The sequence below is a fragment of the Oncorhynchus mykiss genome, chromosome 11 (genome assembly GCF_057628025.1).
Source record: "Oncorhynchus mykiss isolate SJ-2025 chromosome 11, ASM5762802v1, whole genome shotgun sequence".
Lineage (NCBI taxonomy): Eukaryota > Metazoa > Chordata > Actinopteri > Salmoniformes > Salmonidae > Oncorhynchus > Oncorhynchus mykiss.
In genome coordinates, this window is record NC_143032.1 from 36,673,380 (window position 1) to 36,700,251 (window position 26,872).

The following is a 26,872-nucleotide window of genomic DNA, read 5'->3' on the forward strand; positions in this document are numbered from 1 at the left end:
ATCAGATCAAGTGTTAACCAGCGATACCCGACTCCCGCATAGCCGGTGTTTTGACGACGTCAGAGGTGAAACTGCAATAGAGCTGTCAAATTGGTGAGCGGCTGCTAGTGTGGTCACGAACCCACACCCTTTCCACTCAAATTAGAAGTTCAAAACGAGGAATTGTAGGCCCCTCAAACTCAACTCTTGACCTCGAAACCAGTTCCCCTGCATTCTTTCATTGTTCCCCTCTAATTAGGGACTGATTTCAAATGGGTGTAATTAATTATCAGGTAGAAAAGAAAACCAGCTAGTTCCAGAACTGGTAAGGCAGTTTCCCCAAACGTGTTTGTTGCCCGAAACACTATACAACGTGCACCCGTTAAGGTCCCGAGGAGCGAGTTTGGGAAACGCTGTCGTAGGGTTCGTGTTGGAATACCACTGGTGCTGCCTATATAGAAATAATTACCCTCAACTAAAAAAAATATTCTACGTAATGAGGATTTCTATCAGCCTAATCGAGGTGTAGATTAGCCAACATCTCACATCCTAGTGTTCTGCATGGGATTTCGCTATATGCGACTCCGTCTGCTATGTCCGCTTCAGGATAATGTGCGCTCGTTGATTTGACAGCCGTACCACCTCGACACATCAGCTTTGTGGATTTGGGCTAAAGCGGATCTGATTGAATCGGGCCCAAGGTCACACATACAAGCTTCTGAGGCATTCCCGACCCCTAACTGTTAGTCAATACACACTTTGCAATACCCGTCGCCAGTATAAAATACACTTGCCCAACTCAACAGGTCCTTAAAAATGTCCCGGCATTATGATCAAGTTTCCCTTTCATTGCTGAGGACAGGTTCTCCTGTGTCAGTTGTTTCCCATGCTCCATTAGCAGTAACACGATGGAAGTTATTTAAATGTATGAACACTTTAGTGCATGGCTTGTCTGTACAGTGTGCGTTCCTCATCATGGCAGATCTCCACCCTTATTGGCTGACTGTCTACGCTCAAGGAGCCAATTAACCCTTTACATTCCTGGGAATTGTCCTATATGGATTAGTGCTTAATTAAAACATTTCTTACAGAAGAAATCTGAAAATAATATGCATAACCATGGTAGCAACTGAAAGGGATACAGTTTGTAAGTAAATGGGAAAAATAAATAATGGGAAAATTGCTTCATACTCGTCACCAAACCCACTGGCTCCAGGTCATCTACAAGTCTTTGCTAGGTAAAGCCCAGCCTTATCTCAGCTCACTGGTCACCATAGCAGCACGCACTCCAGCAGGTATATTTCAATGGTCACCCCCAAAGCCAACACCTCCTTTCGTCGCCTTTCCTTCCAGTTCTCTGCTGCCAATGACTGGAACGAACTGCAAAAATCGCTGAAGCTGGAGACTCATATCTCCCTCACTAGCTTTAAGCACCAGCTGTCAGAACAGCTCACAGATCACTGCACATAGCCCATCTACCTACCTCATCCCCATACTGTATTTATTTTTCTTGCTCCTTTGCACCCCAGTAGCTCTACTTGCACATTCATCTTCTGCACATCTACCATTCCAGTGTTTATTTTGCTATATTGTAATTACATCACCATGGCCTATTTATTGCCTTAAGGGAGTTATCTCACTGTATACAGACTTTGTTGTCTTTTGTTCTACTGTATTATTGACTATGTTTTGTTTATTCCATGTGGAACTCTGTGTTGTTGTGTGTCAAACTGCTTTGCTTTATCTTGGCAAGGTCGCAGTTGCAAATGAGAACTTGTTCAACTAGCCTACCTGGTTGAATAAAGGTGAAATAAAATAAATACAATTAGTCCAAAAGGTGAGAGCACACAACTGAATCCAAATAGTACATTTGATTTTGTGCATTTCACATTTACTGTACTTTTGCAGCATTTGTTGATCATGAAAAAAAACCCAACTTGAATATATTCAGTAACAAGACTATTCCTGGAAAATGTGGGTTAGGTAGACCATAAGACAAAACAATTACAAGGGTTTGAGTGAGTACTAACTTGAGTCCATATCCCGGTTTATACCTGGTGCTAACATTGTATTTTGTCCTGATCTTGCCCACATTTTTAGACAGATGAATATGATTAAAATACAGTGATCCGATTGTGACCAGATCTTAAAAGTGTAAACAGATCAAGACATCAGGTCAAGATCATGACGAAGGACATGACAGGTATAATATAGGCTCAAGTGGCCACTCCTTTCCAAAGTGTGCACAGCCATTTCAATGCCCATTCATGACTAAGGCAGCTCAATTCTGAAAATGTTTCCACTGAATTGTCTTTTGACCAATCGCATCAGTTATTTTCTTTTTCACAGCTGATCTCAGAATTGGGATGACTTAATGCAGCCAAAGAAGTCTCCAACAATAAGGTACTTTTTAAGTTCTCCTAGATGTACCGTTGAGGAACTAGAGCAAGCACACCTGCAATTGTTTTGTTTGGAACAACCCTGCATCCCCGCCATCACACAATTACGGTTGTTTACGCAATCCGAAAACAATCCATAAATCGATGATTTGAAAGCTTGTTCCATTGCCAAAATGACTAGCTAGGTTCTAAAACACGCTGTTACAGTGTTAGGCTTTTACAAGGCAAATCAGAGAAACAGATGGTCCTTTTGGTGAGCATAGAAAGGAGTCATGAGTGCATTCAGGTTCATGTGCAGCAGCACATTTTCTTCACACTAAACAAACATAGGCTCATTCTGTTCAGCACAACCCAGAGAGTGGCACCATGTCATCTTGTAAATGCACGTCAAACAGTGATCATGAACGTTGACACTGTATATTACATACATTTTATGATTTGGAAATGTGAAGTGCAAATTTGGACAAGTTGTTCGGGTTGCTGGTTTGACATCAAAGCGGCATTTATTATAATCCTCATCTCATCTTTCAAAATATAGTCATTTTCATTTAAAGCATTCTCGGACAAAAATTGCAAGAGTTGCCCAATTATCAGGAGGGATGGGGGCAACTTCTTGTCGCACAGGGTGCTCAAGTTCAGAATGGCTGTCAGTCAAAACCCATACACCGCTGTGACATCATATATAGCATGTTACTGTACAGCCACAACATTCCAATTCAGGCTCTTATTAGTGCCCAGACCTACACTTTTCAACCAGTATATGAGTATGAGTGTAAAAGGTTAAGGACTCTGTGTGATCCCCTCAGTTGTTCTCTCAGGTCCAGTATTAGGACCTACCCACTGGAATTCCCTTTCTCTGTGGCTTTTAGCTCCATTTTCTCATGTCCCTTTCCCTCCGAGTGCCTCTACTCATGTTCCTCCTGGAGCTCCTCGATGGCGTCCTTCTGAGTTCTGGAACACACCTCACTCGGAGGAACAGACTCCTCTCCCTCCACCAGCTTGTTGGCCATCTCATAGTTTTTCTGTGCAAAAGGAGAGATCGGAAGAAAGGAGAGAGACACGAAAGGAATGAAGGGCAAATTAGAGTGATTTTGTACTTCACTGTGACTATACAGTTTCTTACTCTCCTTTTGCCTTTAGGGATGGGACTTCACCTGTTTTTGATAGACATAGCAGGCAGCTAGGGCCACCATGATAGACTCCCCTATGAAACCAGCCAACAAGGACCCAACCCCCAGAGTTGCCCCGTGGACACTGAAACACAAACCCAAATTCATTAACACTGGAATCACTGACCAGTAGAGATCAGAATACAGGATTTACAGTAGGCCTGTGGTACAGGCTTATCATTTTGGAATACATTTTGAGGATCCACATAGACTAAAATAAGACACTTAACCCTTCCTCAAAAACAAAAACAAAGCAGCCATTTAGTTGTAGGTCTATTATAGTGTGTGGTGAGCGAAAAATGTGCGAGCGGGTTCCGGAAGAACATGAGTCATCTGAGATGTCTTGTTGCGAAATATCCTGACATCTGGCACAGATGGATGTTGTTGGTTGTGTAAAGATAAAAAGGATTTTCCACTCCTGTGAGTCTTCGCCATAGCAGCAGGTCTGGTCGACTTGCTTCCACTTGTCAGTCCTGATGAAAGGCGTTGCTAAGCGAAGAAATAAATGTAATCTCTATATGGCCAGTCTTTATGGTGATGTATATAAACAATACATTTTATTTGTAACTCACTCATATTTTTGCGGAATAAGTGCAGATGCAGTTTGCCCACAGAGAAACAACTATCTTGAAGTGACCGTTTTCTGGTACATACGTTTCAGATATAAAAATGGCTTTGCGAGAAACGGCAGTAACATATTCACTTACATTTACGGATAAGGTAGAGTAAAATAAGGGCAGCTACTATTGCAGATGGGTCAAATTCTGGTGGCATAGCTCATAAATTCATGTTTCCATAACCTTATGTTTAATTCAAAACCATGCACAAGGAAACGGTAGAAAGATTTTACGTGTATATCAGCTCAATAAAAAACGGCAGAGAACCCATTAATGCGCACCTCAATGAATTTGCACAGACTGCATTTGATGGTAGGTGATGCAGTGAATGGGGATCCTTTACATTGTCCTGATTTAAACTCACCTCGGAATACATTTCTATGAATATTTGCTCATCATGAAACAGGGAGCAGCTCTTCAACGCTGTCAGATTGAAGTCCAATCAAAATCACACTGAGCAAAGTTTGCTGAATTCAAAATGAACCATCTTTAGTGATCCAGTATTAGAATAGAACATCATTTGTCATATTAGTCCAAAGTAATAGGGTGCCATTTGGGACTCAGAGGCTGGTCTGTGTCCACTGAATTGTCCACCTACCCAATAGAAGGCAACATGACCAGGCTGGTGATGAGGACGATGATGCGGAGCACAGAGCTGGGGGCCAGCACAAAGGTCATCTTCAGGGTCATGAACCAACCGGTCAGGTGGGACCGGACTATCACTACACACACACGCACACAGGGAAAGTCAGTGGAAACATTACATCCCAGACATACTGCTCTCTCAGCTAAACCATGGCTCATAGCTGTTCACACAGGCAAGAGAGGAACAAAACACTGCATTTTGGGACTAATCATCATGGTCAAACATTTCCAGCAGATATTTCCTGTTAAAACAACTTTGTTAATATATATTGTATTTAATCTATGTGGCCCGTCGGGAATTAAACCCACAACTCTACGCTCCAGCCAACAGCGCAAGAGGCATAGGGAGTGTTTTAATGGTGAAATAAGACGAGTGGTTCTTCTTACCTGGCAGAGGGAAGAAGGAGAAGATCCTCAGTGGAAGAACACAGAGGTCAGCGAAGGCCAAGTCCACCCCAATCACATTCACCAGGATCATTTCCGAGATGTGAGGGGTCCAGAACACCATGAAGCAGAGCTGTCCAAAGTTTAACAAACAGGTGTTCGGTACATCACACACAGCAAATAAACAGAGTCATTCAACTTGGTGTTAAGCACACACACACCAAAGTTGGGCAACCTTGCCAAAACCATGCCTCGTTAGAATTGACTAGATCAATAAAGCGGTAATCAGCAGCTATAACAATAATAAAGCATCCTCCCCGCCCATTTTTCAGTAAAAAGCTGAAGGATGGGGCTGGAGACCATCCACAATATCAAAATGACTGTTTTAACCCTGTTTTAAAAAAGGTTGTATTACATTTATTTGTCTACAAACATTGGAATAAAACAAGCTTATATTTTGCGTTCTGATGAGGTACGACAACTAAGCTCATGAGCCATTTAAAAGTTAATATCATTAATATCATTCATTTATAAATCCATAAATGTAGGTAGCAACTGCATATTTCCCCTTTAAGGCGAGTGGTTTTCGATTCACTGTGGTCCCTTAGAAGTTAACACAAGCCAGACGTGTGACCGAATTCATTCATTCAAATTGTGGTAGCAATGTATTGTAGATACAGTATGTAACAATATTGCAAATCAACGTATAAACCACCTGTAGTGCTCATCAGGTTCTGGTTAACAAACATTGTATTGTCTAAGAAAATGTAGCAGTGTAGTCGTGCTGATTACTATCAGATGTTTTTCTAGTTGTAGACGGTTAGTCAGTCACCTGTCATACTGTACACAAAGAGAGAGGTCATTTTGAGTCAATGAATCAGTGGTTTTCCTCCCTTTTTCACCAGACTTCCTCACTCAGTCTAAATCTTTAAACGCCATCTAAAGGGGGGGGGGAGGATAGATACCTAGTCAGTTGTACAACTGAATGCATTCAACTGAAATGCGTCTTCCGCATTTAACCCAACCCCTCTGAATCAGAGAGGTGCGGGGGGCTGTCTTAATTGACATCTATGTCTTTGGAGCCCGGGGAACAGTGGGCTAACTGCCTTGCTCAGGGGTAGAACGACTAATTTCTACGTATTTTGACATGACTTAGGCCCATGACCAGGGTGGAACATCTTTAAATAAAACCCCAGATCATGTGGGTTGAGGATGCTTTGAACATTAAATGAACACTCAAAATTTTTTTACTGTCAGAATTTTGTTGGATTACATTTAATGTATGGTCATTTGTTTTGGGTGGTTTGACACTTTATTCAGAAAGTAATTAGATGGGCAAACGGTAGAAACATTGGAAGTAGGTATTGATCCCTATTCTCAAGTGGAAAGTTGTATGCAACACCTGCCGTGGAGTGTGGCCACTACAACAAGTTGCCGCACAGGCCATTTTTATATTAATCGTTGATGGCAGTGGATAACCAAATCATATATTGCAGTCTCCTTGTCCATAGACTGCTTTCAAGGTAAGGACAGAAACTATTTCGTATTTTGTAATTTGGGTTAACTCTTTAAAACAGGGCCAATTTCTGAAAATCACCCAACCTTCAAGACAAATCTAATGAATACCAATATTAAGTGGGTTTACGCCTACTAGTTGAAGCTCCTTGCCATCTTACTCTACATAGACAAAATGGGATGTGTTTGAGTTGAGTCCCCCTACCATCTCATATAATTCATTTAAGACAAGCAGGCATATCAGATTTCAAATATGTGATTACACTGGCAAAATTGGGAATAAGTGGAATAAGTGTGGGTAATAACTGTAGTGTTCCTGCTGACAAGCACAGTAATTAGCCTTTATTTTATCCCATTAAGACTGATTATTGTTCCACAGATCAGACTAAATAAAGTAAAGAGATAAAATATGTTTTAGACAAGTTTACATAAATATGCCCCTACACCCCAACCAAATTATTTTTCTATGTACTGTCCCCCCCCCCCCCCCCTGGTGTGGCCACCAGCTGCATTAAGTACTGCAGTTTATCTTCTTCTCATGGATTGCACCAGATTTACCAGTTCTTGCTGTGATATGTTAGCCCACTCTTCCACCAAGGAACCTGCAAGTTCCCGGACATTTCTGGGGGGAATGGCCCTAGCACTCACCCTCCAATCCAACAGGTCCCAAATGTGCTCAATGGGATTGAGATCCAGGCTCTTCGCTGGCCATGGCAGAACACTGACAAATCACACACAGAACGAGCAGTATGGCTGGTGACATTGTCATGCTGAAGGGTCATGTCAGGGTGAGCCTGCAGGAAGGGTACCAAATGAGGGAGGAGGATGTCTTCTCTATAACACACAGCGTTGAGATTGCCTGCAATGACAACAAGCTCAGTCCGATGATGCTGTGACACACCGCCCCAGACCACGACGGACCCTTCACCTCCAAATTGATCCCGCTCCAGAGTACAGGCCTCGGTGTAACGCTCATTCCTTCGACGATAAACGCGAATCTGACCATCACCCCTATTGAGACAAAACCACGACTCATCAGTGAAGGGCACTTTTTGCCAGTCCTGTCTGGTCCAGTGACGGTGGGTTTGTGCCCATAGGCAACGTAGTTGCCGGTGATGTCTGGTGAAAACTTGCCTTACAACAGGCCTACAAGCCCTCAGTCCAGCCTCTCTCAGCCTATTGCAGACAGTCTAAGCACCGAAGGAAGGATTGTGCATTCCTGATGTAACTCGGGCAGTTGTTGCCTTCCTGTATCTGTCCCACAGGTGTGATGTTCGGATGTACCGATCCTGTGCAGGTGTTGTTACACGTGGTCTGCCACTGCGAGGGCGATCAGCTGTCCATCCTGTAGCGCCGTCTTGAGCATCTCACAGTACAGACATTACAATTTATTGCCCTGGCCACATCTGCAGTCCTCATGCCTCCTTGCAGCATGCCAAAGGCACATTCACGCAGATGAGCAGGGACACTGGGCATCTTTCTTTTGGTGTTTTTCAGAGTCAGTAGAAGGCCTCTGTGGCCTCTCATAATTGTGACCTTAATTGCCTACCGTCTGTAAGCTGTTAGTGTCTTAACGACCGTTCCACATGTGCATGTTCATTAATTGTTTATGGTTCATTGAACAAGCATGGGAAACAGTGTTTAAACCCTTTACAATGAAGATCTGTGAATTTGGATTTTTACGAATTATCTTTGAAAGACAGGGTCCTGAAAGACAGGATCCTTTTTTTTTTGCTGAGTTTATATCCGTTGGGATATACAGTGCCTTGCGAAAGTATTCGGCCCCCTTGAACTTTGCGACCTTTTGCCACATTTCAGGCTTCAAACATAAAGATATAAAACTATATTTTTTTGTGAAGAATCAACAACAAGTGGGACACAATCATGAAGTGTAACGACATTTATTGGATATTTCAAACTTTTTTAACAAATCAAAAACTGAAAAATTGGGCGTGCAAAATTATTCAGCCCCTTTACTTTCAGTGCAGCAAACTCTCTCCAGAAGTTCAGTGAGGATCTCTGAATGATCCAATGTTGACCTAAATGACTAATGATGATAAATACAATCCACCTGTGTGTAATCAAGTCTCCGTATAAATGCACCTGCACTGTGATAGTCTCAGAGGTCCGTTAAAAGCGCAGAGAGCATCATGAAGAACAAGGAACACACCAGGCAGGTCCGAGATACTGTTGTGAAGAAGTTTAAAGCCGTATTTGGTTACAAAAATATTTCCCAAGCTTTAAACATCCCAAGGAGCACTGTGCAAGCGATAATATTGAAATGGAAGGAGTATCAGACCACTGCAAATCTACCAAGACCTGGCCATCCCTCTAAAATTTCAGCTCATACAAGGAGAAGACTGATCAGAGATGCAGCCAAGAGGCCCATGATCACTCTGGATGTACTGCAGAGATCTACAGCTGAGGTGGGAGACTCTGTCCATAGGACAACAATCAGTCGTCTATTGCACAAATCTGGCCTTTATGGAAGAGTGGCAAGAAGAAAGCCATTTCTTAAAGATATCCATAAAAAGTGTCGTTTAAAGTTTGCCACAAGCCACCTGGGAGACACACCAAACATGTGGAAGAAGGTGCTCTGGTCAGATGAAACCAAAATTGAACTTTTTGGCAACAATGCAAAACGTTATGTTTGGCGTAAAAGCAACACAGCTGAACACACCATCCCCACTGTCAAACATGGTGGTGGCAGCATCATGGTTTGGGCCTGCTTTTCTTCAGCAGGGACAGGGAAGATGGTTAAAATTGATGGGAAGATGGATGGAGCCAAATACAGGACCATTCTGGAAGAAAAACTGATGGAGTCTGCAAAAGACCTGAGACTGGGACGGAGATTTGTCTTCCAACAAGACAATGATCCAAAACATAAAGCAAAATCTACAATGGAATGGTTCAAAAATAAACATATTCAGGTGTTAGAATGGCCAAGTCAAAGTCCAGACCTGAATCCAATCGAGAATCTGTGGAAAGAACTGAAAACTGCTGTTCACAAATGCTCTCCATCCAACCTCACTGAGCTCGAGCTGTTTTGCAAGGAGGAATGGGAAAAAATTTCAGTCTCTCAATGTGCAAAACTGATAGACATACCCCAAGCGACTTACAGCTGTAATCACAGCAAAAGGTGGCGCTACAAAGTATTAACTTAAGGTGGCTGAATAATTTCACTCCCAATTTTTCAGTTTTTGATTTGTTAAAAAAGTTTGAAATATCCAATAAATGTCGTTCCACTTCATGATTGTGTCCCACTTGTTGTTGATTCTTCACAAAAAAATACAGTTTTATATCTTTATGTTTGAAGCCTGAAATGTGGCAAAAGGTCGCAAAGTTCAAGGTGGCCGAATACTTTCGCAAGGCACTGTATGCTCTCTCAACAGCGCTTTTACAAAAACAACCTGTTGTGCTCTGTTAATGTCTATTATTCGTACATCTAGAGCTGAATGTAAAATAGAAGACAGCTTTTATTATTGAAACCTCCATGCTTCACGGTGGGAACCACACATGCAGAGATCATCCGTTCACCTACTCTGCGTCTCACACAAAGACACGGTGGTTGTAACCAAAAATCTCAAATTTAGACTTCAGACCAAAAGGACAAATTTCTACCGGTCTAATGTCCATTGCTCGTGTTTCTTGGCCCAAGCAAGTCTCTTCTACATATTGGTGTCCTTTAGTAGTGGTTTCTTTTCAGCAATTCCACCATGAAGGCCTAATTCATGCCGTCTCCTCTGAACAGTTGATGTTGAGATGTGTCTGTTACTTGAACTCTGAAGTGTTTATTTGGGCTGCAATTTCTGAGGCTGGTAACTCTAATGAACTTATCCACTGCAGCAGAGGTGACTCGGTCTTCCTTTCCTGTGGCGGTCCTCGTGAGAGCTAGTTTCATCATAGCGCTTGATGGTTTATGCGAGTGCACTTGAAGAAACTTTCAAAGTTCTTGACATTTTCCGGATTGACTGACCTTCAGGTCTTAAAGTAATGGACTATCATTTCTCTTTGCTTATTCAAGCTGTTCTTGCCATAATATGGACGTGGTCTTTTACCAAATAGAGCCATCTCCTGTATACCACCCCTACCTTGTCACAACTGATTGGCTGAAATGTATTATTGAAAGAAATTACACAAAATAACTTAATGCACACCTGTTAATTGAAATCATTCCAGGTGACAACCTCATTAAGCTGGTTGAGAGAATGGCAAGAGTTCACAAAGCTGTCAGAGGCAAAGGATGGCTACTTTGAAGAATCTCAAAGGATTCCATGTGTCATTTCATCATGTAAGGGCTATTTGGCTAAGGAGTGCTGCATCAGATGACCTGGCCTCCTCAGTCACCCGACTTCAACCCAACTGTGATGGTTTGGGATGAGTTTGGACCACAGAGTGAAGGAAAAGCAGCCAACAAGTGCTCAGCATATGTGGGAACTCCGTCAAGACTGTAGGAAAAGCATTCCTCTGGTTGAGAGAATGCCAAGAGCGTGCAAAGCTGTCATCACGGCAAAGGATAGCTACTTGAAGAATATAAAATATATATTTGTTTCACATTTTTTGGGTTACTACAGGATTCAATGTGTTATTTCATCGTTTTGATGTCTTCACTATTATTCTACAATGTTGAAAATAGTAAAAAATAAAAGAAAAACCCTGGAATGAGTAGGTGTCCAAACTTTTGCCTGGTACTGTATATCCATCCATCCATGGCACTGTGCTAATCTATCAGATGCGCCAGCTTCGCCTTCCTCCTTTTCTCACAGTCATTTTCAGCTAGGACCAAAAACGTAGGCTATAGCTCAGGAAATTAATAAGTATGACACCGGATGTTATGTAAGAAGCATTGACAGAGGTAGAAATGCCAAGCATTTGTCAGTGCAGGAATCTTAAAGGGACAACTTCCTCTGCTTGCGTGAGTCTCAACCTGTTTTGGCTCCGAATTCTATACTCATACTTATTTTTTCTGTAGAGTTGGTATACTTCCCAATATAATTTGATCCTATGATTAATCAAAATACAGTATTGGAATAAAAACAGATCCATACATCCTTCCATCTATAGATCCTTCTTACCGTAAGTGATATTGCCAAACAACAGGCTGTAAACTTTTTGATATGCGTCTTTGTAACCGGTGTGTCAGAAGTAAGCTTATTGCTGGGATTGGTCTGTTGGAAAAGAACAGTATCATTATTGGGGAATAAAGGACGCCAATACAAGTCACCTGTATTCATTTAAATGTGATGACATTTACTATGTTGTGATCTGCAACAAGAGGCTATTCTTAGACTGTGTATAAGGTCTTGGTTTACCTGGTCGAAAGCAGGATAGACGGCCCTCAGTTCAGTCAGCCAGCCGTACGGCAAGTGACCCACAGGGTAGGTGGCAGTGAGGACAGCCACAGCCTGGCCAAGCAAAGAGAGAGACAAAGAAGTCATTCGGACTCATATTTCATTTCCTTTTTGAACAGCTTACAGTAATGTAGAAAAGTTGTTAAAACACGACTGCTGAGCCAAAGCCTGTCAGCAAAGACAATTATGAATATGTGCCAAGTTGGTAATCACATGTGGATTGTCCCATAACTATCAAATCAAATGTTTTGTGTCACATTCTTGGTCAACAACAGGTGAAGATAAACAGTGAAATGCTTACTTACTTTTCAAAAAATGCAGAGTTAAAGATAAAATAAATAGCAAGTGACACAAGGAATAAATACACATAGAATAACAATAACATGGCTATATACAGGAAGTACCAGTACTGAGTCAATGGGCAAAGGTATGAGGTAGATTTCAGAAAGTATTCAGACTCCTTGACTTTTTCCAAATGTTGTTAGGTTAGTCATTCTAAAATCCTACAATGTGATTTTCTGGATTTCTTTCCCTCATTTTGTCTGTCATAGTTGAAGTGTACCTATGATGAAAATTACAGGCCTCTCATCTTTTTAAGTGGGAGAACTTGCACAATTGGTGGCTGACTAAATCGTTTTTTGCCCCACTGTATATCCAATTTGCTGAGTAGAGCGTTGGAGGCTATTTTGTAAATTACATTGCCGAAGTCAAGGATCGGTAGGATAGTCAGTTTTACGAGGGTATGAGTGAAGGATGCTTTGTCGCGAAATAGGAAGCCGATTCTAGATTTAATTTTGGATTGGAGATGCTTAATGTGAGTCTGGAAGGAGAGTTTAGAGTCTAACCAGACACCTAGGTCTTTGTAGTTGTTAACATATTCTAAATCAGAAACATCCAGAGTAGTGATGTTAGTCGTGCGGGCAATCGGTTGTAGCAATCGGTTGAAGATTATGCATTTAGTTTTAATAGCATTTAAAAGCAGTTGGAGGCCACGGAAGGAGTGTTGTATGGCATTGAAGCTCATTTGGAAGTTTGTTAACACAGTGTCCAAAGAAGGGCCAGATGTATACAGAATGGTGTCGTCTGCGTAGATGTGGATCAGAGAATCACCAGCAGCAAGACCGACATCATTGATATATACAGAGAAAAGAGTCGGCCTGAGAATTGAACCCTGTGGCACCCCCATAGAGACTGCAAGAGGTCCGGACAACAGGCCCTCCGATTTGACACACTGAACTCTACCAGAGAAATAGTTGGTGAACCAGATGAGGCAGTCATTTGAGAAACCAAGGCTATTGAGTCTGCCAATAAGAATGCGGTGATTGGCAGAGTTGAAGGCCTTGGCCAGGTCGATGAATACGGCTGCACAGTACTGTATTTTATCAATGGCGGTTATGATACCGTTTAGGAGGTGCGTGCACCCATGACCAGCTCGGAAACCAGATTGCATAGTGGGAATCGAAATTGTCGGGGATATGTTTGTTAACTTGGCTTTTGAAGATTTTAGAAAAGGCAGGGCAGGATGGATATAGGTCTATAACAGTTTGGGTCTTGAGTGTCTCCACCTTTGAAGAGGGGGATGACCGCGGCAGCTTTCCAAACTTCGGGGATCTCAGACGATACGAAAGAGGTTGAACAAGATAGTAATAGGAGTTGCAACAATTTTCGGCAGATCATTTTAGAGACGGTCCAGATTGTCTAGCCCAGGTGATTTGTAGGGATCCAGATTTTGCAGCTCTTTCAGAACAACAGCTGTCTGGATTTGGGTGAAGGAGAAGTGTGTGTGTTGGGGGGGGGGGCTTGGGCAAGTTTCTGCAGGGGGTGCAGAGCTGTTGGACGGGGTAGGGGTAACCAGGTGGAAAGCATAGCCAGCCGTGGAAAAAAGCTTATTGAAATCATTGCTTATCGCAGATTTATCGGTGGTGACAGTGTTTCCTAGCCTCAGTGTAGTGGGCAGCTAGGGGGTAGTGCTCTTGTTCTCCATGGACTGCAGTGTCCCAAAACTTTTTGGAATTAGTGCCTCAGGATGCAAATTTCTGTTTGAAAAAGCTAGCCTTCGCTTTCCTAACTGACTACCCGATAATAAAACATTTACATAAGTATTCAGACACTTTACTCAGTACTTTGTTGAAGTACCTTTTGCAGCAATTACAGCCTCGAGTCTTCTTGGGTATGACGCTACAAGCTTGGCACACCTGTATTTGGGGAGTTTCTCCCATTCTTCTTTGCGGATCCTCTCAAGCTCTGTCGGGTTGAATGGGGAGCGTCGCTGCACAGCTATTTTGGTGCCATGTTTCCTCCAGGCATTCAGGCCAAAGATTTCCATCTTGGTTTTGATCAGACCAGATAATCAGAGTCTTTAGGTGCCTTTTGGCAAACTCAAAGCCGGCTGTCATTTGCCTTTTTACTGAGGAGTGCCTTCAGTCTGGCCACTCTACCATAAAGGCCTGATTGGTGGAGTGCTGCAGAGATGGTTTTCCTTTTCCGGCCAGCTCTAGGAAGTCTTGGTGGTTCCACGATTCTCCCTATAGGACACATCATTGCACTCTATACTTCTCTGTAAACTGGTCATCTCTGTAAACCCGTTGCAAGACCCACTGGTTGAAGCTTATTTATAAAACCCTCTTAGGCCTCACGCCCCCCTATCTGAGATACCTACTGCAGCTCTCATTCTCCCCATACAACAACCATTCTGCCAGTCACATTCTGTTAAAGGATCCATAAAGCACACATCCCTGGGTCACTCCTCTTTTCAGTTCGATACAGCTAACGACTGGAACGAGCTGCAACAAACACTCAAACTGGACAGTTCTCAATCTCTTCATTCAAAGACTCAATCATGGGCACTCTTACAGACAGTTGTGGCTGCTGTGTGTGATGTATTGTTGTCTCTACCTTCTTGCCCTTTGTGCTGTTGTCTGTGCCCAATAATGTGTGTACCATGTTTTGTGCTGCTACCATGTTGTGTTGCTGCCTTGCTATGTTGTCGTCTTAGGCCTCTCTTTATGCAGTGTTGTCTCTTGTTGTGAAGTGCGTTTTGTCCTTTATTTATGTTTAATCCCAGGCCCCCGTCCCTGCAGGAGACCTTTTGGTAGGCCGTCATTGTAAATAAGAACTTGTTCTTTAACTGACTTGCCTAGTTAAATAAAAGGTTTAACTTCTTATAAATTTGCAAAAATATTCAAAAAAGGTGCTTTTGCTTTGTTATTACGGGGTAGTGTGTGTAGATTGCTCAGGATTTTTATCATTTTTTAAAATCCATTTTAGAATAAGGCTGTAACATAACAAAATGTGTTAAAAGTCAAGGGGTCTGAATACTTTCCGAAGGCACAGTACATAGAGTGCCTTAAAGTATTCACAGGCAAAAAAAAAAAAATTCACAGGGAAAACCTGGTTGTGTCTGCTTTCAAACAGACGTTGGGAGACAACTGTTCCTTTCAGCAGGACAGTCTAAAACAGAAGGTCAAATATACACTGGATTTGATAAACAACCAACTTTTTAAAATAATAATGTGCAAAGCTCTTAAAGACATACCCAGAAACACTCACAGCTGTAATTGCTGCCAAAGGTGATTCTAACACGCATTGACTCAGGGGTGTGAACACTAAACTTGCAAAAATGTCTAAAAACATGTTTTCACTTTGTCATTATGGGGTATTGTGTGTAGATGGGTGAGAAAATAAATATATATATATATTTTTTTTTAATTCAGGTTTTACCAACAAATTGTGGAATAAGTCAAGGGTAGGGGTAAAGTAACTAGGCAACAGGATATAATAGACCGCTGTAGCAGCAGCTTATGTGAGCAGTAGAGCCGAGTATGTCGTGAGAGTGAAAGTGTGTGTGGCATCAGTATGCATGCGTGTCAGTGTACTGTATGTGTGTGTTGGGGTGTAAATATGTGTGAGTAGAGTCAAAGCAAGAGAGTTAATACAAATAAATTAAAGGGTCAATGCATGTAGCCCAGCTAGCCATTCATTACTACTTGGCTGTCTTGTTTAGAAGTCTTATTGCTTCGGGGTAGAAGCTGTTCAGGGTCCTATTAGTTCCAGATTTGGTGCACTGGTACCACTTGCCATGCGGTAGCAGAGAGAACAGCCTCTCCTTCAACGTCAGCCAGACAAATGAGCTGATCGTGGACTACAGGAAACGAAGGGCTGAGCATGCCCCCATTCACATCAACAGGCTGTAGTGGAGCGGGTGGAGAGCTTCAAGTTCCTTGGTGTCCACATCACTAAGGATCTATCATGGTCCACACACACCAAAACGATCATGAAGAGGGCACGTGAATGCCTCTTCCCCGTCAGGAGGCTGAAAAGATTTGGCATGGGCCCTTTGACCCCAAGAAGTTCTATAGCTCTACCGTTGAGAGCATTTTGACTGGCTGCATCACTGCTTGGTATAGCAACTTACTTGTCATCCGACCGCAAGACTCTACAGAGGGTAGTGCGTACGGCCCAGTATATCACTGGGGCCGAGCTCCTTGCCTTCCAGGACCTCTATACCAGGCAGTGTCAGACGAAGGCCCAAGACATACACTGTTCTCTCTGCTACCACACGGCAAGCAGTACTAATGTACCAAGTCCGGAACCTGAACAGCATCTACCCCCAAGCCATAAGACTGCTAAATAGTTAATTAAATAGTTAACCAAATAGCTACCCAGACTATCTGCATTCACCCTTTTGACTCATCACATATGCTGCTGCTATTGTTTATTAATCAATCCCTTTATTCCTAGTTATATGTACATACACTACATGACCAAAAGCATGTGGACGCCTGCTTGTCTAACATATCATTCCAAAATCATGGGCATTAATATGCCGTTGGTCCCCCCTTTGCTGCTATAACAGCTCCACTCTTCAGGGAAGGCTTTCCACTAGATGTTGGAACATTGCTGCAAGGACCTGCTTTCATTCAGCCACAAGAGCATTAGTGAGGTCGGGCACTGATGTTGGGCAATTAGGCCTGGCTCGCAGTCTGCGTTCCAATTCATCCCAAAGGTGTTCAAATGGGGTTGAGGTCAGGGCTCTGTGCAGGCCAGTCAAGTTCTTCCACGCCGATCTCTACAAACCATTTCTGCATGGACCTCACTTTGTGTACGGGGCATTGTCCTGCAGAAACAGGAAAGGGCTTTCCCCAAACTGTTGCCACAGCGTTGGAAGCACAGAATCATCTAGAATGTCATTGTATGCTGGGCATTTAGACTTCACGTCACTGGAACGAAGGGGCCTAGCCCGAACCATGAATAACAGCCCCAGACCATTATCCCTCCAGTAGCGTTCTCCCGGCATCAGCAAAACCCATATTTGTACGTCAGACTGCCAGATGGTGAAGTGTAATTCATCACTCCAGAGAACATGTTTCCACTGCTCCAGAGTCCAATGGCGGCAAGCTTTACACCACTCCAGCCGATGCTTGGCATTGCACATAGTGAACTTACGCTTGTGTGCGGCTGCTTGGCCATGGAAACCCATTTCATGAAACTCCCGACAAACAGTTATTGTACTGACTTTGCTTCCAGAGGCAGTTTGGAACTCGGTAGTGAGTGTTGCAACAGAGGACAGACGATTTTTACGTGTTACAGCAATCGGCGGTCCCGTTCTGTGAGCTTGTTTGGCTTACCATTTCGCAGCTGAGCCGTTGTTGCTCCTAGACGTTTCCACTTCACAATAACAGCACTTACAGTTGACCGGGGCAGCTCTAACGGGGCAGACATTTGATGAACTGAATTGTTGGAAAGGTGGCATCCTATGACAGTGCCACATTGAACGTCACTGAGCTCTTCTGTACTCTACTGCCTATATTTTTCTATGGATATTGCATGGGTGTGTGCTAAATGTTATACACCTGTCAGTAACGGGTGTGGCTGAAATAGCCGAATCCACTAATTTGAAGGGGTGTCCACATACACTATATATACAAAAATAACTACCTTAATTACTTCGTACCCCTGCACATCGAGTCAGTACTGGTAGCCCTTTGATATAGCCAAGTTATTGTTAACCTTTTCTATTATTTCAAAATGTTCTCTCTCTCTCTCCATTGTTGGGAAGGACCCATAAGTAAGCATTTCACAGTTAGTCTACACCTGTTGTTTACAAATCAAGTGAAAAATCCAATTTGATTTGAACAGTCTATGGCTTGGGTAGCTGGAGTCGGACAATTGTTGGGGCCTTCCCCTGACACCACCTGGTATGGGGGTCCTGGACGAGTGCCTCAGGCTAACTTTTCCTTCATTTTGATACAAATGAAAAAGTGGCTTTGACTTGCCCATTTTTCATGCATTGTCTCAATGTTCAGTGTTCGACTAGCCACGTGCGACATGTACACAGGCCTGCTAGAGTTAGCATCAGGCAGACAAGCAATATCCACTGTCGTAGTACAGATCAAGCCTGAGCTGGAATGCGAAGCTAACAGAAGCTGGTTAGCTTTAGAAAACTCAGAGTAGATCTAGCTTGATTTGTAGTATACCCCTCAGGTAAAGGCCATTGCGGTTGGCAGCTTCCCAATTACAGTGAGTGGGACTGAACAAAATGGGATATTATTGGGGAGTGGACTGAGTAGGCTTCAAACTCACCTCAGTAGCTACGCTGCTGCCATGGAGGTCCCGGGACACGAAGAGGTTGACGATGGGCCTGCTGATCCGCTGGGTAGCCAGGATGAGGGCCAGAGGCCACCAGAAACTCAACATCTTCCCGATGGTGACATCTCCCTGCAAAGAAGCAAAATGAGAGGGGAAAACAAGGATAAGATCAATCTGGGTGCCTTGGAGTTGTAGCTGTAGCTCCTTGCCATACGTGAGAGCAGTAGTATTGATTACGAGATAAAATAGACCTAATTGGCCTAATTGTCCTGGTTAATTTTGGGACATGGGCTACTATCTAGGTAGTCTGCAAGTACATCAAAGCCAGTTTTAGAAGACCAAGATTAACAATAGAACTGCCATAGGACAACGGCAACTGATGTTTAATTTGTAAATGTAAAGAAATAAACAAATAAGCCACCCAAAAAAAGCAACATCCTGCTCCTTACCTGACTTTTCCTACATATATAGTACCAGTCAAAAGTTTGGACACACCTACTCATTCAAGTGTTTATTTTCTACAATATAGGATAATAGTGAATGTATCAAAAGTATGAAATAACACATGGAATGATGTAGTAACCAAAAAAGTCTGAAGGGTGACAATATTATCAATTATAAACTGCGTGGTTAGAGCCCTGAATGCTGATTGGCAGACAGCTGTGGTATTCCAGACCGTATACCAAGGGTATGACAAAACATTTATTTGTATTGCTCTAATTACGTTGATAACCAGTTTATAATAGCAATAAGGCACCTTGGGGGTTTTCGGTATAGGGCTATGTCCAGGTACACTGTGATGCCTAAGAAGAGCCCTTATACCACACCCCTCGTGCCTTATTGCTTAATTATACAACAGGTGGGTTTAATCCTGGATACTGATTGGTTAAAACCGCATTCAGACGGTGTCTATTCCATAAGTTACCACCGGCTAAATCTATGACGTTGAAATGCTTATTTACTGTTTCACCTGACTGCGCAATCTAGTCTCAGCTCAGCCAGGCAATTTATATTCTAGATATACACTTTAAAAAGCAACTAGACATTATGTCCCATTTCTTTAAGATTAGTATTTTGGTTTTCAACAGCAGAGATTTGTAATAACTTTGCTGTCCGTCTCTCCTACATTTACAACATTGTTTCAATATTGAAATTCGATCTCCAGCTGTCCTATGCTAATGAACGTGTCGGGACGAGACAGACAGGCTGGCAGCTTTTCTCAGCTAGTCGAAATCATTAATCAGCATCATTTGTATGGATCTATACAAAAAAATGTCAATAGAAAAACACTAAATGTTTTCAGCTTCAAGTGATTGTGTTAGCAGTGTAGATGGCTAGCTCTTCTGAACAGTGGCCTGGCACGAGAACAAAATGTTCTACCCCAGGCAAACAAAATCCCACATTAACTCATTGTTATGGATGTCTCCCCCTCAAAAACGGCTTAAACAAATGCAAATGCAGCTACTTTGTTGTTATTCTTGTTGCACTGTTTGACATGATTGTGTTAGCCAAAATTGGCTAGCTTAGCAAGCAAGGGATAAAAACGTTGTCAGCCATCATGGCAACGGAACATTTAGAACAAATGACTGACTCCCATCCATACTATTAAAAGTAATAATGCCCTCGAAGCAGGTGTTTAGAGGATATTGGCACGAAAAACACCCGTGCCAATATATTCCCCAACACTGGCTTATCACTTAATTGTCCAATTGTACATGAAGAGATGGGTGCAGCTTGTCATTGACAGAAGCAGGGAAAGGGGCACCACTTTTTCAAATCCTCCTCCAGAGTCACATGTAGGTACGACATTTTGATATATAGTATCAGAAAACAGCAGATTCTGCTGTTTCTAAGACACTGACCTTTGTCAAATAACAAAACATTCAAGAGGTGAGCTCTATTTCAAAATATAACTTTTTCCAAGGATAACCACGCTGTCCATGCGTTCAGCACATGAGCACTCAAGGGATCATTGCTCAGGCTACTAAGTAAAGTACTAACGTAATGCAACTTAAAATATGCCATTCTGTTCTTTGGAAATACATTTTCTTATTTCCATAATGTTTAAGACCTGCCAAAACGACATTTCTGTGGTGGTTTTAATGGTTTCCATATATAGCCTACAGTAAAAACTAATGAAATGCTATTACATTATTTGAAATACATTTTTTTTCGTATAATAATGTTACCTAAGACCTTCATAGACACACCCAGGTTATTATTATTCCGATAGCATATATGGAATTTATTTATTTGACTGTTAGAATATTGATGCAGTCTTTCCCCTGAACCACAGGTGTCAAACTCATTCCACAGAGGGCCGAGAGGATGCAGGTTCTCTCCTCCCTTGTATTTGTATGAATTAAGGTCACTAGTTAGTAAGGAACCCACACCTGGATTGTTTATGACTTAATTGAAAGGACAAACCTGACAGTAGGTCCTCCATGGAATGTGTTTGGCACCCCTGGCCTAAATCATTGCAGCCACTCAATTTTTTAAAAACTTATATTAATTTGTTTTTAAAAAATTGTTTTCGTGATGGTAAAAAGTTTCCAGTAAAAAAAACAGATAAACTATGTAGAAAAGATAATGGAGCTGTATATAAAATAAAAACTAGACAGTGAGGGAGAATCTGAAATTAAAAAACATTTCACGGCATTGGGGCCCCAATTGATAATGGTTTAATGTTTGAGTCACTCAGCTTAAGAACCCTCTAGTGACTCCCCATCCCGCATGTGGGAGCGTAATCGTCGCCTGACACTAATTAGCATAACGCAACGGACATAAATATCCCTAGAAAATATTCCTATTCATGAAAATCACAAATGAAATATATTGAGACACAGCTTAGCCTTTTGTTAATCACCCTGTCATCTCAGATTTTCAAAATATGTTTTACAGCCAAAGCTAGACAAGCATTTGTGTAAGTTTATCGATAGCCTAGCATAGCATTTTGTCCAGCTAGCAGCAGGTAACTTGGTCACGGAAATCAGAAAAGCAATCAAATTAAATAGTTTACCTTTGATGAGCTTCGGATGTTTTCACTCACGAGACTCCCAGTTAGATAGCAAATGTTCCTTTTTCCCCAAAAATATTATTTTTGTAGGCGAAATAGCTCTGTTTGTTCTTCACGTTTGGCTGAGAAATCGCCCGGAAATTGCAGTCACGAAAACGGCGAAAAATATTCCAAATTAGCTCCATAATATCGACAGAAACATGGCAAACGTTGTTTATAATCAATCCTCAAGGTGTTTTTCAAATATCTATTTGATAATATATCCATCGGGACAATTCGTTTTTCAGTAGGACCGATTGGAGTAATGGCTACCTCTGTATTTTACGTGAGAATCTCTCTGGCAGCATCAGGTGACCACTTGCGCAATGTAGCCGCTTACGGGTATTCTTCAACATAAATGCGTAAAACTATGTCACAATGCTGTAGACACCTTCGGGAATACGGAGAAAGAGTAATCTGGTTGATAGCCCATTCACTGCTCAATAGGGACTCATTGGAACGCAGAGCTTTCAAAACATGAGGCACTTCCGGATTGGATTTTTCTCAGGCTTTCGCCTGCAACATCAGTTCTGTTATACTCAGACAATATTTTTACAGTTTTGGAAACTTTAGAATGTTTTCTATCCTAAGCTGTCAATTATATGCATATTCTAGCATCTTTTCCTGACAAAATATCCCATTTATTACGGGAACGTTTTTTTTCCAAAAATTAAAATACTGTCCGCTAGTCACAACAGGTTTTAAGAACACGGCATAAACCATGGTAAAGTTTGTAGAATTGCAGAAATGTGGCTTTAAAATTGCACATTTTCTCTCAGCCACATGGTAAAATGAATTGCAGGAAATTAGGTTTTAAACCACCATTTTTTCTCAGTCCCATGACAATGTGTAGAATTATAGGAAATGTCTCTCCGCCCCATGTCAAAATGTGTACAATTGCAGGGAATTAAGCTTTAAAACAACATTTTGTCTCTGCGGCCAAGAGGGTCTAAGATTTTCTGACAAAGACTGAGCCACGGCCACCAATTTAGCAGTTTCTAAGCTAATTTCCTACAATTCTACGCATTTTGACATGGAAAAAGTGGTGTTCTTATGCTCAAACATAGCAAAATCAAATGGACCCCTGATTGTCTAGCTTTTATTTTGCTCACTATAGGTTCTAAAAGATTATAGGCTATTAAAAAATATATAGGTGCAGTATTTTTTCTACAAACATTCTATTTGGTTTTAGTTATTAAGCGTACACTGAAAGCATTTCTTTCCCATTCCCTCAAATGTATTTTCATGCAATGCACCACAAACGTCTCGGCTGCGACCCCGTTTGGGAACCACTGCTGCAGCGGATACTTATCGCCTGAAAGGCCCAGCGGTTCTAGTGTTAAATAAACAACACGTTGAACTCTTAAAAAAGGTCCCAGTTGGGTGACGAAGGAAACAGCGTACCCCTACGTCAACGCCACTGGAGTCCGGGATGTTGTCGTGAATGTTGTAGTAGTAGCCCAGGCCCACGATGACGAAGCGCACCAGGGCTCCCATGTACAGGGCGAGGATGGGGATGAGAAGGGGCTCCACACACGGCAGGTTACTATGCATCAGGACAGACACAAACACAATCTGCCACAGAGAGGGGGGGGCACAGTCAGAAACACTCCGTTAGGACCACATCACACTCACAACTTATCAGAGCAGGGCATACTGCCAAGTCCACTTGAGGGGAATTGCATTTTTGTTTTGGCTACAAGAACCCATCTTCACTGTAATGGGGATTAGTGAACAACAAGGAAGCAATCTGTTGAGTACCTGGGTGATGACATCAGAGATGGAGGCAGAGCCTACAATGACACTGTATTTGTGCTTGAGGAGGATTCCAGCATGTATCCAAGACTAAAAAACACAAATGAACAAGGAGACAATTGTTGCTTCTCCACCCAATAATTTTAGCATACCAAGTTATTTTCTGTAAAAATAAAAAGCAACCCAAAGGCTCACATTGAATATGTCAATATGTAGTTGAAATACAGGGACAGGAGTGCGTACGTTTTAAGATCAGCATGATGTCAAGGCGATTATACATACATTTGAGGTGTTAAGCTTCTTTCTGCCATGATTATGGCTCTCTGGCTAGCCATGCTTTGGTTAATAAAAGAGCTGGTCTGCATCCTAAATGGCACCCTATTCACTACATAACGCACTACTTTTGAACATGGCCCATAGGGATCTGGTTCAAAGTAGTGCACTACAATGCATTTGGAAAGTATTCAGACCCCTTCACTTTTCCACATTTTCAACCTTGTTCTAAAATGGATTCAATTGTTTTTTTCCCCCACTCAATACCCCCATAATGACAAAAATAGCAAATCTCACATTTACTTAAGTATTCAGACCCTTTGCTCAGTACTTTGTAGAAGGACCTTTGGCAGAGATTACAGCCTCGAGTCGTCTTGGGTATGAAACTACAAGCTTGGCACACCTGTATTTGGGGAGTTCCTCCCAGATCCTCTCAAGCCCTGTCAGGTTGGATGGGGAACATCGCTGCACAGATACTTTCAGGTCCCTCCAGAGATATTTGATTGGGTTCAAGTCCGGGCTCTGGCTGGGCCACTCAAGGACATTCAGAGACTTGTCCCGAAGCCACTCCTGCATTGTCTGGGCTGTGTGCTTAGCGTTGTTGTCCTGTTGGATGGTGAACCTTCACCCTAGGTTTTCGTCAAGAATCTCTGTACTTTTTTCCGTTCATTTGTCCCTTGATCCTGACTAGTCTCCCAGTCCCTGCCACTAAAAAAACATCCCCACAGCATGATGCTGCCACCACCATGCCTCACCGTAGGGATAGTGCCAGGATTCCTCCAGGCATGTCACTTGGCATTCAGGCCAAAGAGTTCAATCCTGGTTTCATGAGACCAGAGAATCTTGTTTTTCATGGTCTGAGTCCTTTAGGTGCCTTTTGGCAAACTCCAAGCGGGATGTCATGTGCTTTTTACTGAGGCGTGGCTTCCGTCTGGTCACACTACCATAAAGGCCTGATTGGTGGAGTGCTGCAGAGATGGTTGTCCTTCTGGAAGGTTCTCTCATCTCAACAGAGGAACTCTAGAGCTCTGTCAGAGTTACCATCATCGGGTCACCTCCCTGACCAAGGCCCTTCTTCCCCGATTGCTCAGTTTGGCCGGGCGGACAGCTCTAGGAAGAGTCTTGGTGATTCCAAACTTCTTCCATTTAAGAATGATGAGGCCACTGTTCTTGGGGACCTTCAATGCTGCAGACATTTTTCGGTACCCTTCTCCAGATCTGTGCTCGACACAATCCTGTCTCGGAGCTCTACGGACAATTCCTTTGACCTCATGGCTTGGTTTTTGCTTTGGCATCCACTGTCAACTGTGCGACCTTATATAGACAGGTGTGTGCCTTTCCAAATTATGTCCAATCAATGATCAATGGAAACAGGATGCACCCGAGCTCAATTTCGAGTCTCATAGCAAAGGGTCTGAATACTTCTGTAAATAAGGTATTACAGTGTTTTGGGGGTCATTATGCGGTATTGTCTGTAGATTGATGAGGAAAAATATTTATTTCATCAATATTACAATACGGCTGTAAAGTAACAAAATGTGGAAAAAGGGAAGGGGTCTGAATACTTAACGAATACACTGTATATAGTGAATAGGGTGATATTTGGGACGCAGACCCTGAAATCAAGCTGTATACTCTCCTCGGTACTCACCATGGCGTCCAGCAGTGGGAAAGTTGCCAGGTAGAGGAAAGCCCTCCTGGTCTTGTTGCCCACGGAGTCGTCCACATGGTGGAGCTTATTGATAATGTAGTAGCCTAGGTCTGTCTGGGCTAGAGAGGGGAGAGAAGCAGAATACTGTAAGGACTGAGGAGATGGCACCACTAACTCGATTTTAAACTTTTGAGATGATAAAACACTAGTGGGTTGGCCTCTTCATTTAAAAAAATAAAACAGAAAAGCTGAACTTAAAAGCAGTTTACAACTGACATATCACTGGATTTAAAATCACTTGGAATGAATAAGAATAAATACTAGTAGTTAGTTACTATTAAATGTCATGGTTTGGGACAAAACAACCATGTTTAATCCTCACCGATGAGAACATGAATGATGAATGCCATAGTGCCTGCTACCGCCATGCACAGCACAGCACAGCCCCGGTCCCTCTTGCTGTTGACAAACACCAGGCCAACGTTCTTGAAATCACTCATGGGCCCAGTAAAGAACTTCATTAGCGAATAGGCCAGTCCATAGCTGGCAAGCATCTCAACCGCATCCTCTTTAAAGCCTGCTAAACCCCGGTTTAGAGCCTGCCAAGGACCAAAAGGCCAAGGGAATGGGTGGGAAAGAGTGAGAACGTATTAGCCCCAAGGTTCAGCATCATACAACCATCATTCATACCAGTATGCATTAGCCTGAGGGGTATACTACAAATCAGGTTTGAGGAGTTAGCGAGGTAACTTTGGTCAATTGAACAAATTCGTATTAACAATGACGGCCTAACCCGGGCAACGCTGGGCCAATTGTGTGCCTGCCTATGGGACTCCCAATCACGGCCAGATGTGATGCAGCCTGGATATTTTCCCACATGTTAATGCCTCTATTAAAAACGCCAAGATAGTGACATTTCTCCATTTCTATTTTAGAAATAAGATTATAATATTGTTGTGACTATGTTAGTGTTTATTGACCTATTGATGAACTGCTGTGACAGTAAATGGCTAGCTACCTGATATATCCTAGCTCCCTAGTTAACCATTGGTAATCTGAGCATCGTAGATCATTTCTGAAGAGGTGTCCTTTCAGAATGAGTGGTGCCGAGGCTACTGGTGTTGCTATTGTCTGTGGTGGCATGGGCTGAGGAAAGGGGGATCAGAGAAGGACATTCAACAGTGACAATGAAGAGGTAGCGAGCTGGGTGAGAGATTCAGATTACGAGCCAAAGGCCTGAGGCTACAGAGATGAATCACAAATGACTGGCCAGGCCACCACACACACCTGCAGGACACTCCTCTCCTGGCCCTTTTCCCCTGGCAGCCACGTACTCACTCACATAACTAAAATTTAGGGAAGATCTAGGGCTGTATTCACAAAGTGTTTCAGAGTATCATTGCTGATCAGGTCCATCTTGTCCATGTAAATCAGAAGATGCAGCTGCTATTTCAGCACTGTAATGGCGACAAAGCACTGGAAGACGACTTC

At 42.5% G+C, this 26,872-nt stretch overlaps 1 protein-coding gene across 3 annotated transcripts in view; it reads right to left on the reverse strand.

Moving 5' to 3' along the window:
- Positions 1 to 2,850: 2,850 nt before the first annotated feature.
- Positions 2,851 to 26,872, reverse strand: part of LOC110535640 (progressive ankylosis protein homolog) — a 32,186-nt gene continuing 8,164 nt past the window's right edge. The window contains exons 2-12 of one of the 3 annotated variants that reach the window (XM_021620752.3): positions 25,764 to 25,980; positions 25,382 to 25,500; positions 23,464 to 23,547; positions 23,107 to 23,277; positions 18,642 to 18,776; positions 12,021 to 12,113; positions 11,784 to 11,876; positions 5,197 to 5,326; positions 4,763 to 4,886; positions 3,533 to 3,632; positions 2,851 to 3,400 (exon numbers count right to left, since the gene is read on the reverse strand). In XM_021620752.3, the coding sequence (XP_021476427.1) occupies positions 3,284 to 3,400; positions 3,533 to 3,632; positions 4,763 to 4,886; positions 5,197 to 5,326; positions 11,784 to 11,876; positions 12,021 to 12,113; positions 18,642 to 18,776; positions 23,107 to 23,277; positions 23,464 to 23,547; positions 25,382 to 25,500; positions 25,764 to 25,980 (1,383 nt within the window). In that variant the 3' untranslated portion in view covers positions 2,851 to 3,283. Of the gene's footprint in view, positions 3,401 to 3,532; positions 3,633 to 4,758; positions 4,887 to 5,196; positions 5,327 to 11,783; positions 11,877 to 12,020; positions 12,114 to 18,641; positions 18,777 to 23,106; positions 23,278 to 23,463; positions 23,548 to 25,381; positions 25,501 to 25,763; positions 25,981 to 26,872 lie in introns of those variants that run through there. The other 2 variants (XM_090189119.1, XM_090189118.1) reach the window with 2 other exon arrangements.